The following is a 14,819-nucleotide window of genomic DNA, read 5'->3' as shown; positions in this document are numbered from 1 at the left end:
GAGAAGGCACCGCATTTTAAGAGAAACTCCATAATCGTGTCGAATTCAAGAAATTGGTTTATTCAAGTTCATTCATGCATTTATTTATTCAAGTATTTACTGAATGTCGAACACAGGGCAGGCCCTGTGCTAAGATTGGTTCATAATTGGGAACATAATTGGGGTCTCATTTATACAAAAACCACACATGATCCCTAATCTCAGGAAGAGACCTTTCAGGGGTCCCATAAAGGTCAAACTATTTTCATAATATTGTTATTTGCCTTTTTCAGTTTTATCTCTTCAGAAGTGTACAATAGTTCCCCAGAGGCTACACAACATGTGATGTCACAATAGATCCAATGCAGATAAGGGAATCCAGCTGTCTTCAATAGCTGGACATTGAGGAGGCATGAAAAAAATGTGAAACAATGCCACTCTCCCAACCATATTTTCCAAAACTAAAAATTTTTTTGTAAAAATACATTACTTATGTTTACAAAGTAATAGGATTTATTTAAAATGAATGAATAAATATTTTTAAATTACTCAGTTTTAATTTCTAATATGGTAAAACTGGTCAATATAATCCACATAAATAAAAGTTCTTTGGTTCCTCACGAATTTTTAAGAGTAGAAAGGAATCCTGAAAACAAAAAGTCTGAGAACCACAAGGTGAATAGGATTCACCCAGAGAAGACCAGAAGAAAGAATGTTCCACAGAGAGAGAATGGTGTGGGGAGAGAAAGGTTCTCAGCAGAGTCACCTGATCTATGGAGCATATAAACCGGAGACAGGTGTTCAAACGTTTCCACTCCACTTTGAGTTGTGCAAAAGGCCCTGAAGATAAACATTCCTATTCCCTGAAAAGAGGGCTCACTAAATGTAATAATAAGAATGGCCTTCAATTCATCAAGTTCTAGCACGTGCTATCACGGTCGTCTGTGCCAAACAGAGCACCCATCTCTTCTGATCAGTAAAACCAGAACTGGCCCTCAGCCCAGCTTTGTGGGATGTAGGAAGACCCTAAAACCAGTGATCTGTGCTTTCTCCCTCTCTTCTCTTTCGACCTCCTCCTTGTTACAAGCTTCTGTACCATTATATTTTCCTAAATACTATGACAAGAGATTGAACAAGAGCAAAAAGGTGAAAGAAGGTGGCAGAAAATTGAGGGATGATATGGTTAAAGGACAGAGTTAATAGATTCACATGAACAAAACTATGTATTTTTTTAGTGTGCACACTGTTTCCCTGACTGATACAAACAAAGGTTTGGCTACATAATAAGAATTTTTTAATATTTCAGAAGAGCCAAGTCTAAGTTCAACTTACACTGCACTCCCAAATGAGAATATACAACACAATAAAGTTATTATGGCTTTTTTTAAATGGTAGGACTGAAATGTTTATCTCTCTTCATAATGTTATTCACATTTCACCTGCCCTAGAAAAAATAAAGAAGTCATTCAATTTTGCTTGTTCTCATGTGGCATTCCAGTAAGTAATGGATCATTCAGCAGATTTCGAAGCATACAAACAACGTGATCGGGCAAATTTTTCAGAATACTTGACAGAAAAGCCTTGTTTAAGCTCAATAAAAATGCATATTTGATCTAAAAGAAGAAAAATAAAGAGCTAAGATTGACAGCTTTCTTTTTCTGCAAGAGATTCCTTTTACCCTACTGCTATACTTCAGATTTTCTTTAAATTACTGTTTTCCCATCATGCCCTACATTGTGCCCCTCTTTATTCTTTCCTTTTCCTACTTAACATCTCTCCCAGACTCATGCTCTGTGGAAGGGCTGAAAACTGGCCCCCAATTTAGAATGCTGAGAAGATGTAGTGAACTAAAGGTACACCAGCCATTCCTTTCCTAAGCATATATACCATAGAGAAACTAACACATGTGCACAAAGGAGAAAGTGAAAAAATGTTTATTGCAGCACTGGGTACAATAGCAAAACAACTAGAAACACCCTCTATCTTTATCAGCTAAGAACAGATAAGCTGAGGTATACTCGTATCTAAAACATTACGAAGTAGTTGAACATGAATGCACTCAAATTATATTTTATCAATATAAACATAAACTCTAATGTATAAATAAAAATGATACAAAACAGGATGTACTCAGGGCCTCAGTTATATCTGTAATGTTTTATTTCTTTAAGATCTGAAACAAATATAATATTAAAAATTTGCTTAGTGGTAGGTGCATGGTCATTACATTCATATTTCTTCCTATTTTAATTGTTTCACAATAATAAAACAAGCAAGCCAACTTTGATCCCTTATCCTACCTATACCTGCTTCTTTCTCACTTGGTCATCCTCCTCCAGTGTCCTGCCTGTTATTCCCCAACTCGCAAGTAGGTAGAAATATTCCTGGGGGAAAATTGCTGGTTAAGACTCAGGACCTCCTAGTAACTTTGACGTACCAAAGAGATAAAATGGGTGCAGTTTTTTACTACTTTGTGCTTCACAAAGTCCAATTTCCTATATCCAGGGTTTTTTTTAAAGATTTTATTTATTTTTAGAGAAAGGGGAAGAGAGGGAGAGAAATATCAATGTGTGGTTGCCTCTCCTCTTGTACACCCCCAAGTGGGGGCCTGACCCGCAACCCAGGCATGTGTCCTGACTGGAAGTGAACCAGCAACCCTTTGGTTCGCAGGCTGGCAGTCAATCCACTGAGCCACACCAAACAGGGCTCCTACATGCAGTTTTACTGGTACTAAGAATGATTCACACAATGAACTGTAAATGCTAAGAGCCCAATTCCTTTCCTTAACCTCTGTGGGAGAGGTGATAAATACAGACTCTAGGTGGCAAGCCAGGCCAGGTCTTTCCTCTTTTACTAGCTGTGTTCAAGTAACTTATCTAAGCCTGTTTTCTCATCTGCTACATGAGAATAATTAGCGATAAATATTATGGTCTCCAACATAGACAAATATTTAAACTAGGCAAGGATCACCTTTGACCCAAATTTAGTGATAAATAATAGCAGAAAAGTTCCCAGAGGATAAATCATAAGCACAATCAACTCATTTATTCAATATTTACTGAGGATCTCCTGAATGCCAGGTACTTGTGATAACGCCCCTCTCCTGAGAGAACTCAAAGAAAGAAAAGGGGCAAGGTTCCTAACAATTCTAAATGTTTAGGAAAAGCTTTAGAAGCTAGAGATTGCTTTGAAATTCCTGATCATCCATTTTGCCCCTTTCCTTTACACATAAAATTCTCCTCTGCACTCAGTAAATACCAAACTAGGCAATGAAGCTAAAATTTAGTATAACATCTGGAATATCGATATTACCTAGGGGTGGCATGTTAGCAGACAGTTCTATTTTAGTATAACAGTATTACTGCATAACATAAAAGTACAGTAACTAAGTTGTAAAGAGTTTATCCACCCTCTCAAAACACTTACTGAGCATCTATTATGTAAAATAAATAAAATTCCTTCAAGTTGCTTATTTTAAAAAGCCAGTAATTGTATCATAGTTTGACGTGAGCTATAATACCATATTTAAAAAGCTCTAAAAACAGCCCTGGCTGGTATAGCTCAGTGGATTGAGTGTGAGCCTGATAACCAGAAGGTCACTGGTTTGATTCCCAGTCGGGGCACATGCCTGGGTTGTAGGCCAGGTCCCCAGTGGGGGGGGGGCCCACAAGAGGCAACCACACACTGATGTTTCTTTCCCTCTCCTTCTACTTCCCTTCCCATCTCTCTAAAAATAAATAAGTAAAATCTTTTTTAAAAAGTAGCTCTAAAAATAGACTTTTTAAAGCTAGTGCTTATTGCCCAATCCTGCCCACTGAAAATATTCAGGTTTTAAAAATAATTCCACAAATAACTGTGATGATAAATGTTTTAACTTCAGTTATGATCCATTTATAGATAATTTCAGAATACTATAGTACAAAAAAGTGCAGCAATAACCCCAGGATTCTACAAATGTGTGACTATTTTTAATCTATCAGATACTTAAGGGGTTGTTACAGTTTACCAGTACATATTACAAAAGGCTATAAAAATAAATGAGAGTAGTTGGCTTCCGGGGGGCTATGATGGAAAAAATACTATGCAAGCAGGAATTTATTTTACTCTATACAGCTCAATGGCAGTTTTCTTAAAGGGCTCCACTAAAGGCCACAAAATTTCTGAAGATCTAATTAAATAAGTTGCCTAGTAACTGCTTAGAAGTCCAAATATGGATCTGCTTTATAGTTAAGCAGTTGTTTTAGTACGAAAGTCATAGAACCAATCAAAATAAAATTGTGTTATAATACTTTCTTAAGTCTCCTATGAAAGCAATGTGTATATAAAAAGGGAATAGATCCCTATGTTCATTGCAGCATTATTTACAACTGCCAAGATTTGGAAGCAGCTCAAGTGCCCATGAGCAGATGAGTGGATAAAAAAGCTGCGGTACACTTATACAATGGAATACTACTTGGCCGTAAAAGACAAAGAAATCTTACCTCTTGCAACAGCATAGATGGATCTGGAGAGTGTTGTGCTAAGTAAAATAAGCCAGTTAAAGAAAAGTAAGTACCATATGATTTCACTCATATGTGGAATCTAATGAACAAAATAAACAAACAAAATAGACACAGACAACAGACTGGCAGCTGTCAGAGGAGAGGGCTGTTGGGGGGCTGGGTGAAAAAAGTGAAGGGATTAAGCAAAGAAAACTCATAGACACAGACAACAGTCTAGTGATTACCAAAGGGAAAGAGGTAAGGGGAGGTAGAAGAGAGTAAAGGGGGGATAAATAGTGATGTACGGAGATTTGACTTGGGGTGGTGAACACAATATAATATATAGATGATGTATTATAGAACTGTACCCCTGAAACCTATATAATTTTATTAAGTGTCATCCCAATAAAATCAATTTAAAAATAAATAATAAACATGAAAAAAAGAAAACCCTGAAGCACCAGATGTACACATTCCCAGCACATGGTGATGCCTTACCTTATATTTCATGGCTCAGGTTTTAAATAAATATCCTTTTCAAAGTCTAATTAGTGGTACATTTTTCACATTTTGTACTTTTTATTGGTGATTTTGCAGTTTAAAATCGGCCAAGCACTGTCTAGTATTCCTAAGGCACACCAAGAAAGCTTTGGTGTGCCTTGTGTAGAAAATACATGTAAGATAAGCTTTGTTAAATCACGAGTTACAGTGCCATTAGTCATGAGTTCAATGTTAATGAATCAAGAATATATATTAGCCCTGGCTGATGTGGCTCAGTGCCGGCCTGCGAACCAGAATGTCGCTGGTTCAATTCCCAGTTGGGGCACATGCCTGTGTTGCAGGCCAGGTCCCCGGTTTGGGGGGCCTGTGAGAGGCATCTGACCAATGTATCTCTTGCACGTTAATGTTTTTCTATCTCTCTTTCTCCCTGCCTGCCCCTCTCTAAAAAAATAAATAAAATCATTTTTTAAAAAGAGTATATATTAAGCAAGGTAAACAGAAACACATAAAACGTTATATAATGATCAGTTGATTAAAATGTTCTGTCCAGAGGCTCACAGGAACCTAACCCTGTATTTTCTCTAGAGCACAGGTGGCAAACACAAGGCCCAATCCAGCCCTCCACCTTGTTTTATGGCGGCAGCACCGAGCTCTTGCTTAACAGTTAAGGAGTAGTTTCATTTATACAGTCCTAAAATTACATTCGGCCCTTTGAAGGCAACTGCAAGGCTAATGTGGCTCCCGGTGAAAATGAGTTTGACACTCCTGCTCTAGAGGCAATAATTAAGTATTTGCTAACATGTTGTTCTCACTCAGTGACTTTACAGTACAGTATGCAACTGTTTTTACATGTACCAACTGAACATATAGCAACAGGAAAGCCACCAAATCACAGAGCATTTTCGGGAACAAGAGATCATTTTCCCCAAACTCAAATAGTAGTTGAAGGTTCCTGACAGGATAACCTACCTGACGGTGGTGTTATTTCATAGCATAAAGACTAAAAACATTAGATTAATGATGCCCTGGTCAGGTAGCTCAGTTGGTTTGAGCATTGTCCTGATACACCAAGGCTGCAGGTTTGATCCCCGGTCAGGGCACATACAGGAAGCAACCAATGAATGCATAAATAAGTGGAACAACAAATCATGTTTCTCTCTCTCTTCCTTCCTCTATCTGTAAAATCAATAATACTAAAAAAATAACATTAGAATAATGCAATGCACAATTTCAGAAAACAAATATTACATCGCCATGTTCAAAGAGCAAGAAAGAAGAGGTACCATGGGGCGCATATACTCCAGGGGCATGCAAATGAATCAATGGGGTACGGTAAGGGAACAGAAAGTAACATTTATCTATATCTGTAGTTTCATCTTTAAGTTCCAATTTATTTCATAACTTAATAATAATATGTGTACACAATTTATAAATTCTATTTGTAGTGCCTGCTACAATTCTGCTGATAATGTACAAGACCAAAAAAATGTTGGGAGATCACCACTGTAGAGGATCAGAGTTAGTATCTGAAAACAAACTCCAGGGGAACATGTCCTGCAGTGAGGGACAGGGCTGGTTGCTTTGAGAACTCAGATGCATGGGGAACATCTAAGGAAATATGGGTTCTACTGATTCTCTGTCCCCAGGTTGTGATGATCCCCACACAGGACATTCCTACAGGCATCAATTGACTCATGGAAGAAATTAATTAGCTGGTTGCAAAACTCACCAATCTGACCTAGGAGCCCTTCCTGCTCTAGAAATTTGACAATTCTGACTCAGAGAAAAAGATGTAATAGCTGGTATGTAAAACCACTGTGTGCTGTTGCCTGGAGTCTAAGTAAGGGCTGAGGCATGATCAGATAGGGCAACAGGCTATCCACAGAACACCTCTTCCTAGACTGGGAGGATTTTAGAGAATCCTATAAGGGATCCTAGACTATTAGTGCTACCTTGCATACTTAAGCTCATCAACTGTAAGGGCTCAGCAAAAAGAAAGGGAAAAACATAACCATAACCAGTGCTGGCAATTTGTCTGCCATTCCACTAAATGATGGTATTCTGTTCCCTGGGACAGACTCTGTTCCCCATTCTCTCTTACAGCGTGAAGCTAATGTTTGACACAACTTATTTTTCATTTATATCTCCTAATCACAAACCAATTACTTTCTCTGGAGCTCAAGGGAAGAAGCAGGGATTGTTTCCATCCTAAATGAAAAATTACAGTGTATGACTTACTAAAAGACGGAAATCAGCCTCCAAAAAGGGCTGACTTCTGAAGGGGTAGTTCAAGGACAATTTTTAACAATACTCCATTTTCAAACCAAATTCCCAGATAATGTAAGAATCATTATAGTTTTTCTGGTCCAACGGTTCACTCCTAAACGTTTATCACCAAGAAGTGTAAACTGAAATTTCCCACAATATGCTTTTATGCTACTTTATATTGTTTAAAATGCTCTCATAGCAACTGTGTCATTTAACATACACAGCAGCCAAGCAAAAAAAAAAAAGAAAAAAAGAACTGTGTTTTCCATTTCAAATGCAATAACGGGAAAAGTTTCTGAGCTACTGCAATAATGGAAAAAGTTTTGAGCTAGACAACTCAGGTTCAAATCCCCAGCTATTGTTCAATTTTTCAGCGCCCTAGTTTCCTATCAGTAAAATGCAAACAGTTGCACACACCTCACACAGTTTTTAAGGATGAATCAAGTATACAAGCTGCATGTGTAAGTACTGTTTCCTTTCATCATTCCACAGGATACAGTGCTTCAAATTCACACCTAATGCGATTAATCCCAATTCCCAGATCCCTGCTCAGAGGCTCAAGAAGAATATAACACCAATCTCTTTAAAAGGTGTTCAGAAGCTAAAACTACTTTGCTAAAGGTTTTAGTTCCAGTAAATTTGCGAAACAATACTTTCTTGAAGACTCACAAAGCATGTATGTGTGTGCAGGTGTGTATGATAAAAAAGCTCTATAATTGTTTTTAAATAAAGCTAGTTCAACATGTACAGAACACTTCCCAAAAGTGCATTTAATAATGGAATACTTTCGCATGATTACTATACACGTCCACACAGACCTAATGTTCTTCTAAACATACTTTTAGATGAACATACTTTTTTTAGAAACACTGATTTTAATAAATTAATGTGTAACAAATTAATATTACATTAATAGTTAATATTAACAAAGATAATCAATTGATTATAGGGTAAGGCACAAGAAACCAGGGATACCTGAAAAGTCATCATAACACTTCTGTCTTTCCATTTTGTGGAACTAAAAGCCTCAAGGACCACTAGCTTGGGGCCGCCCCCTCGCCAGGTGGAACCAAGCAGAAAGCGGGCGCTCAACCTGTCGCACAAGCGACGAACACTTCGTCTCACCCTACCGAGGCAGACCGTTCCTTCCTTCACCCTTTTTCACCACAACCTGTATCCCTTCCTACCCAACTGTATCTACCAAGGACAGGGGCGGGGGAAGGTGAGACAGTGCCGTGACTAAAGGCATGCTCAAAACCCGCCGCAGCGGGCATAAAGCCCCACCGCCTCTCCCACCTCTAGCGTCTCTAGTGTACTAGGTCTGCAATACTGAAAATTTTTTGACTTGTTTTTAAGCACAAGTAACCTCTCCGTTCCCTTTCGCCCCTCACCTTCACGAAAGCAATCGGGGTTGTGGTACCTTCGATATCTAACAGGATCACAGACACTTCGGCGGGCACAGAAAGCACGACCATTTCCCTACCAGATGCTACCACAGAAATAGGCCTACTGGTAGGGAGGGCGGCGCCGATTGCGCCCCCAGCACCGTCCTGGGCTTCCGACAGCTCCGCAAGATTTCGGAGCAGCCAACCCCGTGTGGCCTGAAGCAAGAGGAAAAGAGGCCACCTCCACACCCTAGAAAGTGGAAAAGGAAGCCGCGAAAGAGACCTGAACTCCGGAGCTACCCAGGGATTGAGGCCCAGACCACGTGGGCAGGGAAAGGGGCGGGCAAGGCGGAGCTCCGTGGGGGCGGAGGGGAGTAAAGGCGTAGACTCCGATTGGCCTCGAACCTATCCGTCAAAATGGGCCTCGCGTGGGCGGGAACAAAGCGAACGCGGGAGCCGAGTGCGCGGGCCTGCGCTCCCGGCAGATTTGTTGAGCAAGCGGGAGAGGCCTGGGGCACGTGCAGATGGGAGCCCCACGAGTGGCGCGCCGGGGATGTGAGTGCTCCTGCCCTGTACGGCGTCTAACCCCCACCCCGCCCACTGCCTCCGTTTTTGCATATTTTCAGTAATCCGACCGATTTTGCGCACCTCCTCCAGTCCTCAGCCAGTAAAAGAAGCCGTGCGGCGTCCTGGTTGGCCTTACTGCAGTTGCCCGGTTCCGGCCCAACGGCTAGGGAGGTTCGCCGCCTCCTCTAGACTCGCGCGCCTATAGCGGTAGCGGAAAAGGCGCCGGCGCCGCGCCGCTGCCCTCAGGGTCTGCAGCGCGCCAGCTTCCTGTTCGGCTCGTTCCAGCCAGCTCGAGGACAAAACACGCTTGCGCGCGGCGGACGGGCAGGCGCGCTCGCCGCCTCATCTGTCGGTGCCGGGCGCAGTCCGCCTTTTTCTGGAGCAGGCGGGCTACGGGGCTAACCGGTAGCAGCTGCCGCAGCAGTTCCGCACTGGGGGACAGAGGGCGGAGGAAGGCAGGGTTGTCGGCTGTTGCTAGGAGTGAGCTGGACCTGACACCAGAGACAAAGGCTCTCAAGGAAGGAGGGACTTGGGCCTGCGACCGCGCTGTTCGGGATTTTTGAACCCAGGACTTTTCGCCCCTTCGTTTTTCTCTTCTGACGCTTCTCTCATCCCAAGCCCGCGTCCCCTCGCCCGCGAACTTTCCTCTCACCGGAGGGCTGCGATGGAGGTCCCGCCCCGGCTTTCCCATGTGCCGCCGCCATTGTTCCCCACTGCTCCCGCTACTTTAGCCTCCCGCAGTCTCTCCCATTGGCGGCCACGAGCGCCGCGGCAGCTCGCCCCACTACTCCCTTCGCTCGCTCCCAGCTCCGCCCGACAGGGGGCGCGCCGAGCCCAGCGCCACGTCACCTCCCAGCAGCCCTCCCGATTGGCGGGCGGGGCGGCTATAAAGGGAGGGCGCAGGCGGCGCCCGGATCTCTTCCGCCGCCATTTTAAACCCAGCTCCATACAACGCTCTGCCGCCGCTGCTGCTGCCGCGACTCGAGCCACGCGCCAGCACCTCCCGGCCGACAACTCCGCCACCATGGAGGACGTGAACGAGTACAGCAACATAGAGGAATTTGCAGAGGGATCCAAGATCAACGCGAGCAAGAATCAGCAGGATGACGGGTACCGCACGCTGCTCCCCTCTCCCTCAGCGCGTCGCACGCGCCCTTCGTCCCTCGAGATCCGCGCGCTGCCCACATTCTTGCCCGGAGTCGATTCCCCGCGTGCCTGCAGGGCCCCACTAGCTTGGAGGGAAGAGGAAAGTAGGAGACGGAGGGAATGACTCGAGAGGCCCGCGGAAGGTGGGGGAAGGGCGGAGGGGTTGGAGGCGGAGGGCGGTGGCGTCTGTGTCCCGAGTGCGCAGGCGCCGCGTGGGGCCGGAGGGGGAGGGGCTGCTTCGCTGCGCCACATGCTGCAGCTGCCGCCGCCTCTTCATTGTGTGTCTGTTAGGACTCCGCGCACTTTTCCTAGGAAGAGTTTCGAGAACTCTAGTTTGAGAACCAGCGTGCACTGGTACACATCCCCATATGCGTTGTAATGAGTTCCTTAAGTGGAACGTTGGCTTGATAACTCGGGAAGTAGGTGGACCTAACTTTTGAGGAATTAGTTTAGGTAGCTGGATTTTCTTAAGTGCAACCGTGTTTATAACATTTTGTTGGCCTCGGCCTCATTTCAACTTTGCGTTGTGCAGTGTGGAGAGCAAACTGTGTTTTGAGTAAGTCGTCTCGATGGGGTTTTGGGTTTTTTGCGGTGTTAATATGTATCTGAAAACATGGGTTATTTACGCAGAGGAATTAAACTTCTCTACTTATGTCCTACCTACACATAATTTCAAAATTGAAGCAATTGTTTGAGCTGCTGCTAACCTTTAAAAATTTTTTATTTTTAGTAAAATGTTTATTGGAGGCTTGAGCTGGGATACAAGCAAGAAAGATCTGACTGAGTATTTGTCTCGGTTTGGAGAAGTTGTGGACTGCACAATTAAAACAGATCCAGTCACTGGAAGATCAAGAGGATTTGGATTTGTGCTTTTCAAAGATGCTGCTAGTGTTGATAAGGTAGGGATGTGTTTTGCATGGGGCTGCTTTTATATGGTTTTTGCAGGTTGTTGGGAGGGATGGTTGTATATTGCTGTCAGATTAAATAAATATGTTTTCTAGGTTTTGGAACTGAAGGAACACAAACTGGATGGCAAATTGATAGACCCTAAAAGGGCCAAAGCTTTAAAAGGGAAGGAACCCCCGAAAAAGGTTTTTGTGGGTGGATTGAGCCCAGATACTTCGGAAGAACAAATTAAAGAATATTTTGGAGCCTTTGGTGAGGTGCGCTATGTGGTTGTGTGTGTTTTGTATTTGATGTTTTATGTAGTATTCATCTCTGGCCCACTTCTTACAGAACAAACTCATGAGTCAGGTGGAAGGTGGAATTAAATTACTCCTTGAGTTCCTTCCAGTCACCATACTTTTATCACTGTCTTCTGTGCTGTAATAGAAACCAGTTTCTCATTTATTTTGGCGAAAACATGGATGATTTGGTGTGGTTTGTGTTTGGACTTAATAACTTGTGTTTGTAGTATTTATAATGCCAATAAAGGAGTTTTGCTCTCCCTTCTAAATGCTTAACAGGTAAAACATCTATTTTGATGTTTATGATAAGTAGCAGTAGTCTCTGTACAGAAGTCATCTGATTGGAATGACATGTTAAAGCTTGCAAAGAACCATGGGGTAGCTTTTTACTGCTGCTGGATGATCTTGAGTGTGCTTTTTGATTTCAGATTGAAAATATTGAACTTCCCATGGATACAAAAACAAATGAAAGGAGAGGTTTTTGTTTTATCACATATACAGATGAGGAACCCGTAAAGAAATTGTTAGAAAGCAGATATCATCAAATTGGTTCTGGGAAGGTAAAGCCATTGTAATTGTATTAAGTGGGAATTTTGAATTTCTTAATTATTAGCAAAATAATTTTTCAATCTCTTCTGAAACTATGATGGCTTAACATTATAACTTCAGTAACAATATTGTTTGCTTTTTGAAATTTGCAGTGTGAAATCAAAGTTGCCCAACCCAAAGAGGTATATAGGCAGCAACAGCAGCAACAAAAAGGAGGAAGAGGTGCTGCAGCTGGTGGACGAGGTGGTGCTAGGGGTCGTGGCCGAGGTGAGAGTAAAATCTTGGGAAGTGACTTCATGGTTTAAGCTGTAAACTGCAGAATATATGTAAGCCAACGGGAAAGTAAAGCCAGACTTTAAATTGTCTTAACATGGAGAATGCTTAGTTGAGAGGGTGGGTTTTTGGTTTTATTGAGTTTAGTGGTTTCAACTTTTCAAAGAATGGGCACTGTGACAGTGTCATCCCTGATGGGAAAATGATGCCATTACATGTAAATGGCGTGATAGGTATTCTTGAGCAGGAGTTCCTGCTTTACAGTGAGTCTTACCTGTCTTTACCTTTGTTCTGGTTTTCCACTACATTTAGGAAGCTGGATACTAGAACAATTGGATTTTCTGCCCCCCTTCCTTTATAACAACTAGAATATTTTCTCTCAGAAATAAAATTAAGTTTTGCATCATTTGATGTTAGAATTGGGGGAGGGGGTCAGAAGTTGTTTCCTAACAATCTTGTGCATTGTTTCAGGTCAGGGCCAAAACTGGAACCAAGGATTTAATAACTATTATGATCAAGGATATGGAAATTACAATAGTGCCTATGGTGGTGATCAAAACTATAGTGGCTATGGCGGCTATGATTATACTGGGTATAACTATGGGAACTATGGATATGGACAGGGATATGCAGACTACAGTGGTAAGAATATTTAACTTAATTTCATAACCAGTGGTATTAAAATTTAGTGTTACAGTCCCATTCTGAAATTTGTCAGTTTTCTACTTATTGAAGTATTTAGTTATATTTTTAAGGTATTTGATAGTCATTGGATAATTATACTAATAGAAAGTGGTTATAAATGTTGGAGAATATGTAGTATGTGACTAGTTTATAATTGCTTACCAAATAATTGATTATTTTCACATTTGGCATAGTTTTATACATTTAATAGTTTTTAAATAATGTATGTAGTGAAACCATTTCATTAAAAACTGCCTTAACGTAGTTTCTTGTCTTGTCAAAACAGGCCAACAGAGCACTTATGGCAAGGCATCTCGAGGGGGTGGCAATCACCAAAACAATTATCAGCCATACTAAAGGAGGGCATTGGAGAAAACAGGTGTGTATAAGAGTACAAGACACCAGTGGAAATGTCTAATTTAATTTAAAGATCAATAGACAAATGAAAAACAAGTAAAAACAAAATATTATGTAGCCTGTTTTTACTAAGTTGTTAATTTTTAATTGCTTTATTAGCCTGTTTTGCCTAAAGTGTCTATAGATCTTTAACTTTAAAGTTTTGCCTCACTTTCTTTAGTATTACAGAAAAACTTTTAAAGTTTTTCTGTTTGCTTTGTGTACCAGGTGGTCTAGAGGAATAATTAAACTTTTTTAGAACTATTAACAGGTAAAGTACTGAAATGGGTACAACTTAAGGAAAACACGAATGTTGTCTTCTAACTCTGACATTATACCTTGTTTGTACCCGCCAGCGGGAACTTCATTGCAGGCCGTGTGTCACCCTGACCACGTCTATCTCTGGGGGTCGCACGTTGCGGGCAGAGCGCAAGGCATACACCAGAAAACGCTGTCCTGTGGTATGGTCTCTTCCAACTTCATGTACCAGCGTAAAGATTAAAGTGGAAAACTTCAGACTTTGGCTTCTTTTTTAATCTTTTTGGAGATTAAGTGTCTAAACTTAACTTAAATGGTTTTTTACAGGAGTTAAAGTACATAAATGCCTTTTTACAGCTTAATCATTTTGGTCTTCTGTTTAGTGTTGTATTTCAATTGTGGAGCCTCATTTTAAGTGTTCATTCTTTAAGATTTAATGCTTGCTTTTTCTTTTTATAGCTAATAGTGAAATCTACAAACCAAAACAAGAACTTTAAAATCTGGGATATAAGTAAAGATCATATGCACACAGCAATTTTTCTTGAAATATAATAATCTTAAAAATTTATATTTATAATAGCATTTTACTTGGTTTACTAGAGATGCTTCTAGTAGACTTACTCTAGCACAGTTAAACCTGTGGATATGGGAAGGTTGCATTCCCAGATTCTTTTCTAAATAGATTTAAATTTGGTATCATTTGGGAACTCCAGGGCAAATTTATCAATTACCCAAAAAGCATTTCGCCAATGAATATGCATGTGATCTTTAATTATTGAAGAAAAGAATAAAGTGAGGACTTAAAACAATTCATGAAAGTGGACCTTTGAAAGCTTGTCAGTGTTGCACAAATCTAATCACTCTTTTGTTTTTATTTTTAGGAGGAGATTGCTAAAGTAATCCATCTTGCAGGACAACAATGAAGATGGGTCTTCTGTTGCTCTAAGATGATAATTTTGTAAAAGACTTTCTAGTGTACAAGGCACAACTGTGTCCAACTGTATATAGCCGCCAATTAGTTTCCTTTGTTTTTACTTTGTCTTTCGCTATCTGTGTTATGATTCAATGTGGATTTGTGTTTATACAAATTTTATTTGTATGATTTCATGTTAAACCTCAAATAAATGCTTCCTTATGTGATTGTT

General features: G+C 41.1%; 2 protein-coding genes across 7 annotated transcripts in view; one reads left to right on the top strand and one right to left on the bottom strand.

The window, feature by feature from the left end:
* Positions 1–9,940, bottom strand: part of ENOPH1 (enolase-phosphatase 1) — a 25,470-nt gene extending 15,530 nt beyond the window's left edge. The window contains exons 1-2 of one of the 5 annotated variants that reach the window (XM_045183661.2): positions 8,650–8,950; positions 4,461–4,498 (exon numbers count right to left, since the gene is read on the bottom strand). In XM_045183661.2, the coding sequence (XP_045039596.2) occupies positions 4,461–4,498; positions 8,650–8,704 (93 nt within the window). In that variant the 5' untranslated portion in view covers positions 8,705–8,950. Of the gene's footprint in view, positions 1–4,460; positions 4,499–8,620; positions 8,951–9,833 lie in introns of those variants that run through there. The other 4 variants (XM_024574738.3, XM_053922176.1, XM_045183662.2 and 1 more) reach the window with 4 other exon arrangements.
* HNRNPDL (heterogeneous nuclear ribonucleoprotein D like) lies at positions 9,846–14,819 on the top strand. 2 transcript variants are annotated; one of them, XR_002976132.3, is made up of 9 exons: positions 9,846–10,291; positions 11,058–11,226; positions 11,329–11,490; positions 11,943–12,074; positions 12,216–12,330; positions 12,808–12,978; positions 13,307–13,399; positions 13,773–13,877; positions 14,556–14,819. XR_002976132.3 is itself a non-coding variant. In XM_024574735.3 (8 exons), the coding sequence occupies exons 1-7, from the start codon at positions 9,846–9,848 to the stop codon at positions 13,375–13,377; spliced, it is 1,266 nt and encodes a 421-aa protein (XP_024430503.2). In that variant the 3' UTR covers positions 13,378–13,399; positions 14,556–14,819. The 2 variants fall into 2 exon arrangements, 1 of the variants encoding a protein (XP_024430503.2); XM_024574735.3 differs by lacking the exon at positions 13,773–13,877.

The sequence above is a fragment of the Desmodus rotundus genome, chromosome 4 (assembly GCF_022682495.2).
Source record: "Desmodus rotundus isolate HL8 chromosome 4, HLdesRot8A.1, whole genome shotgun sequence".
NCBI classification, from domain to species: Eukaryota; Metazoa; Chordata; class Mammalia; order Chiroptera; family Phyllostomidae; genus Desmodus; species Desmodus rotundus.
This window is presented reverse-complemented; position numbering and strand designations above follow the sequence as displayed.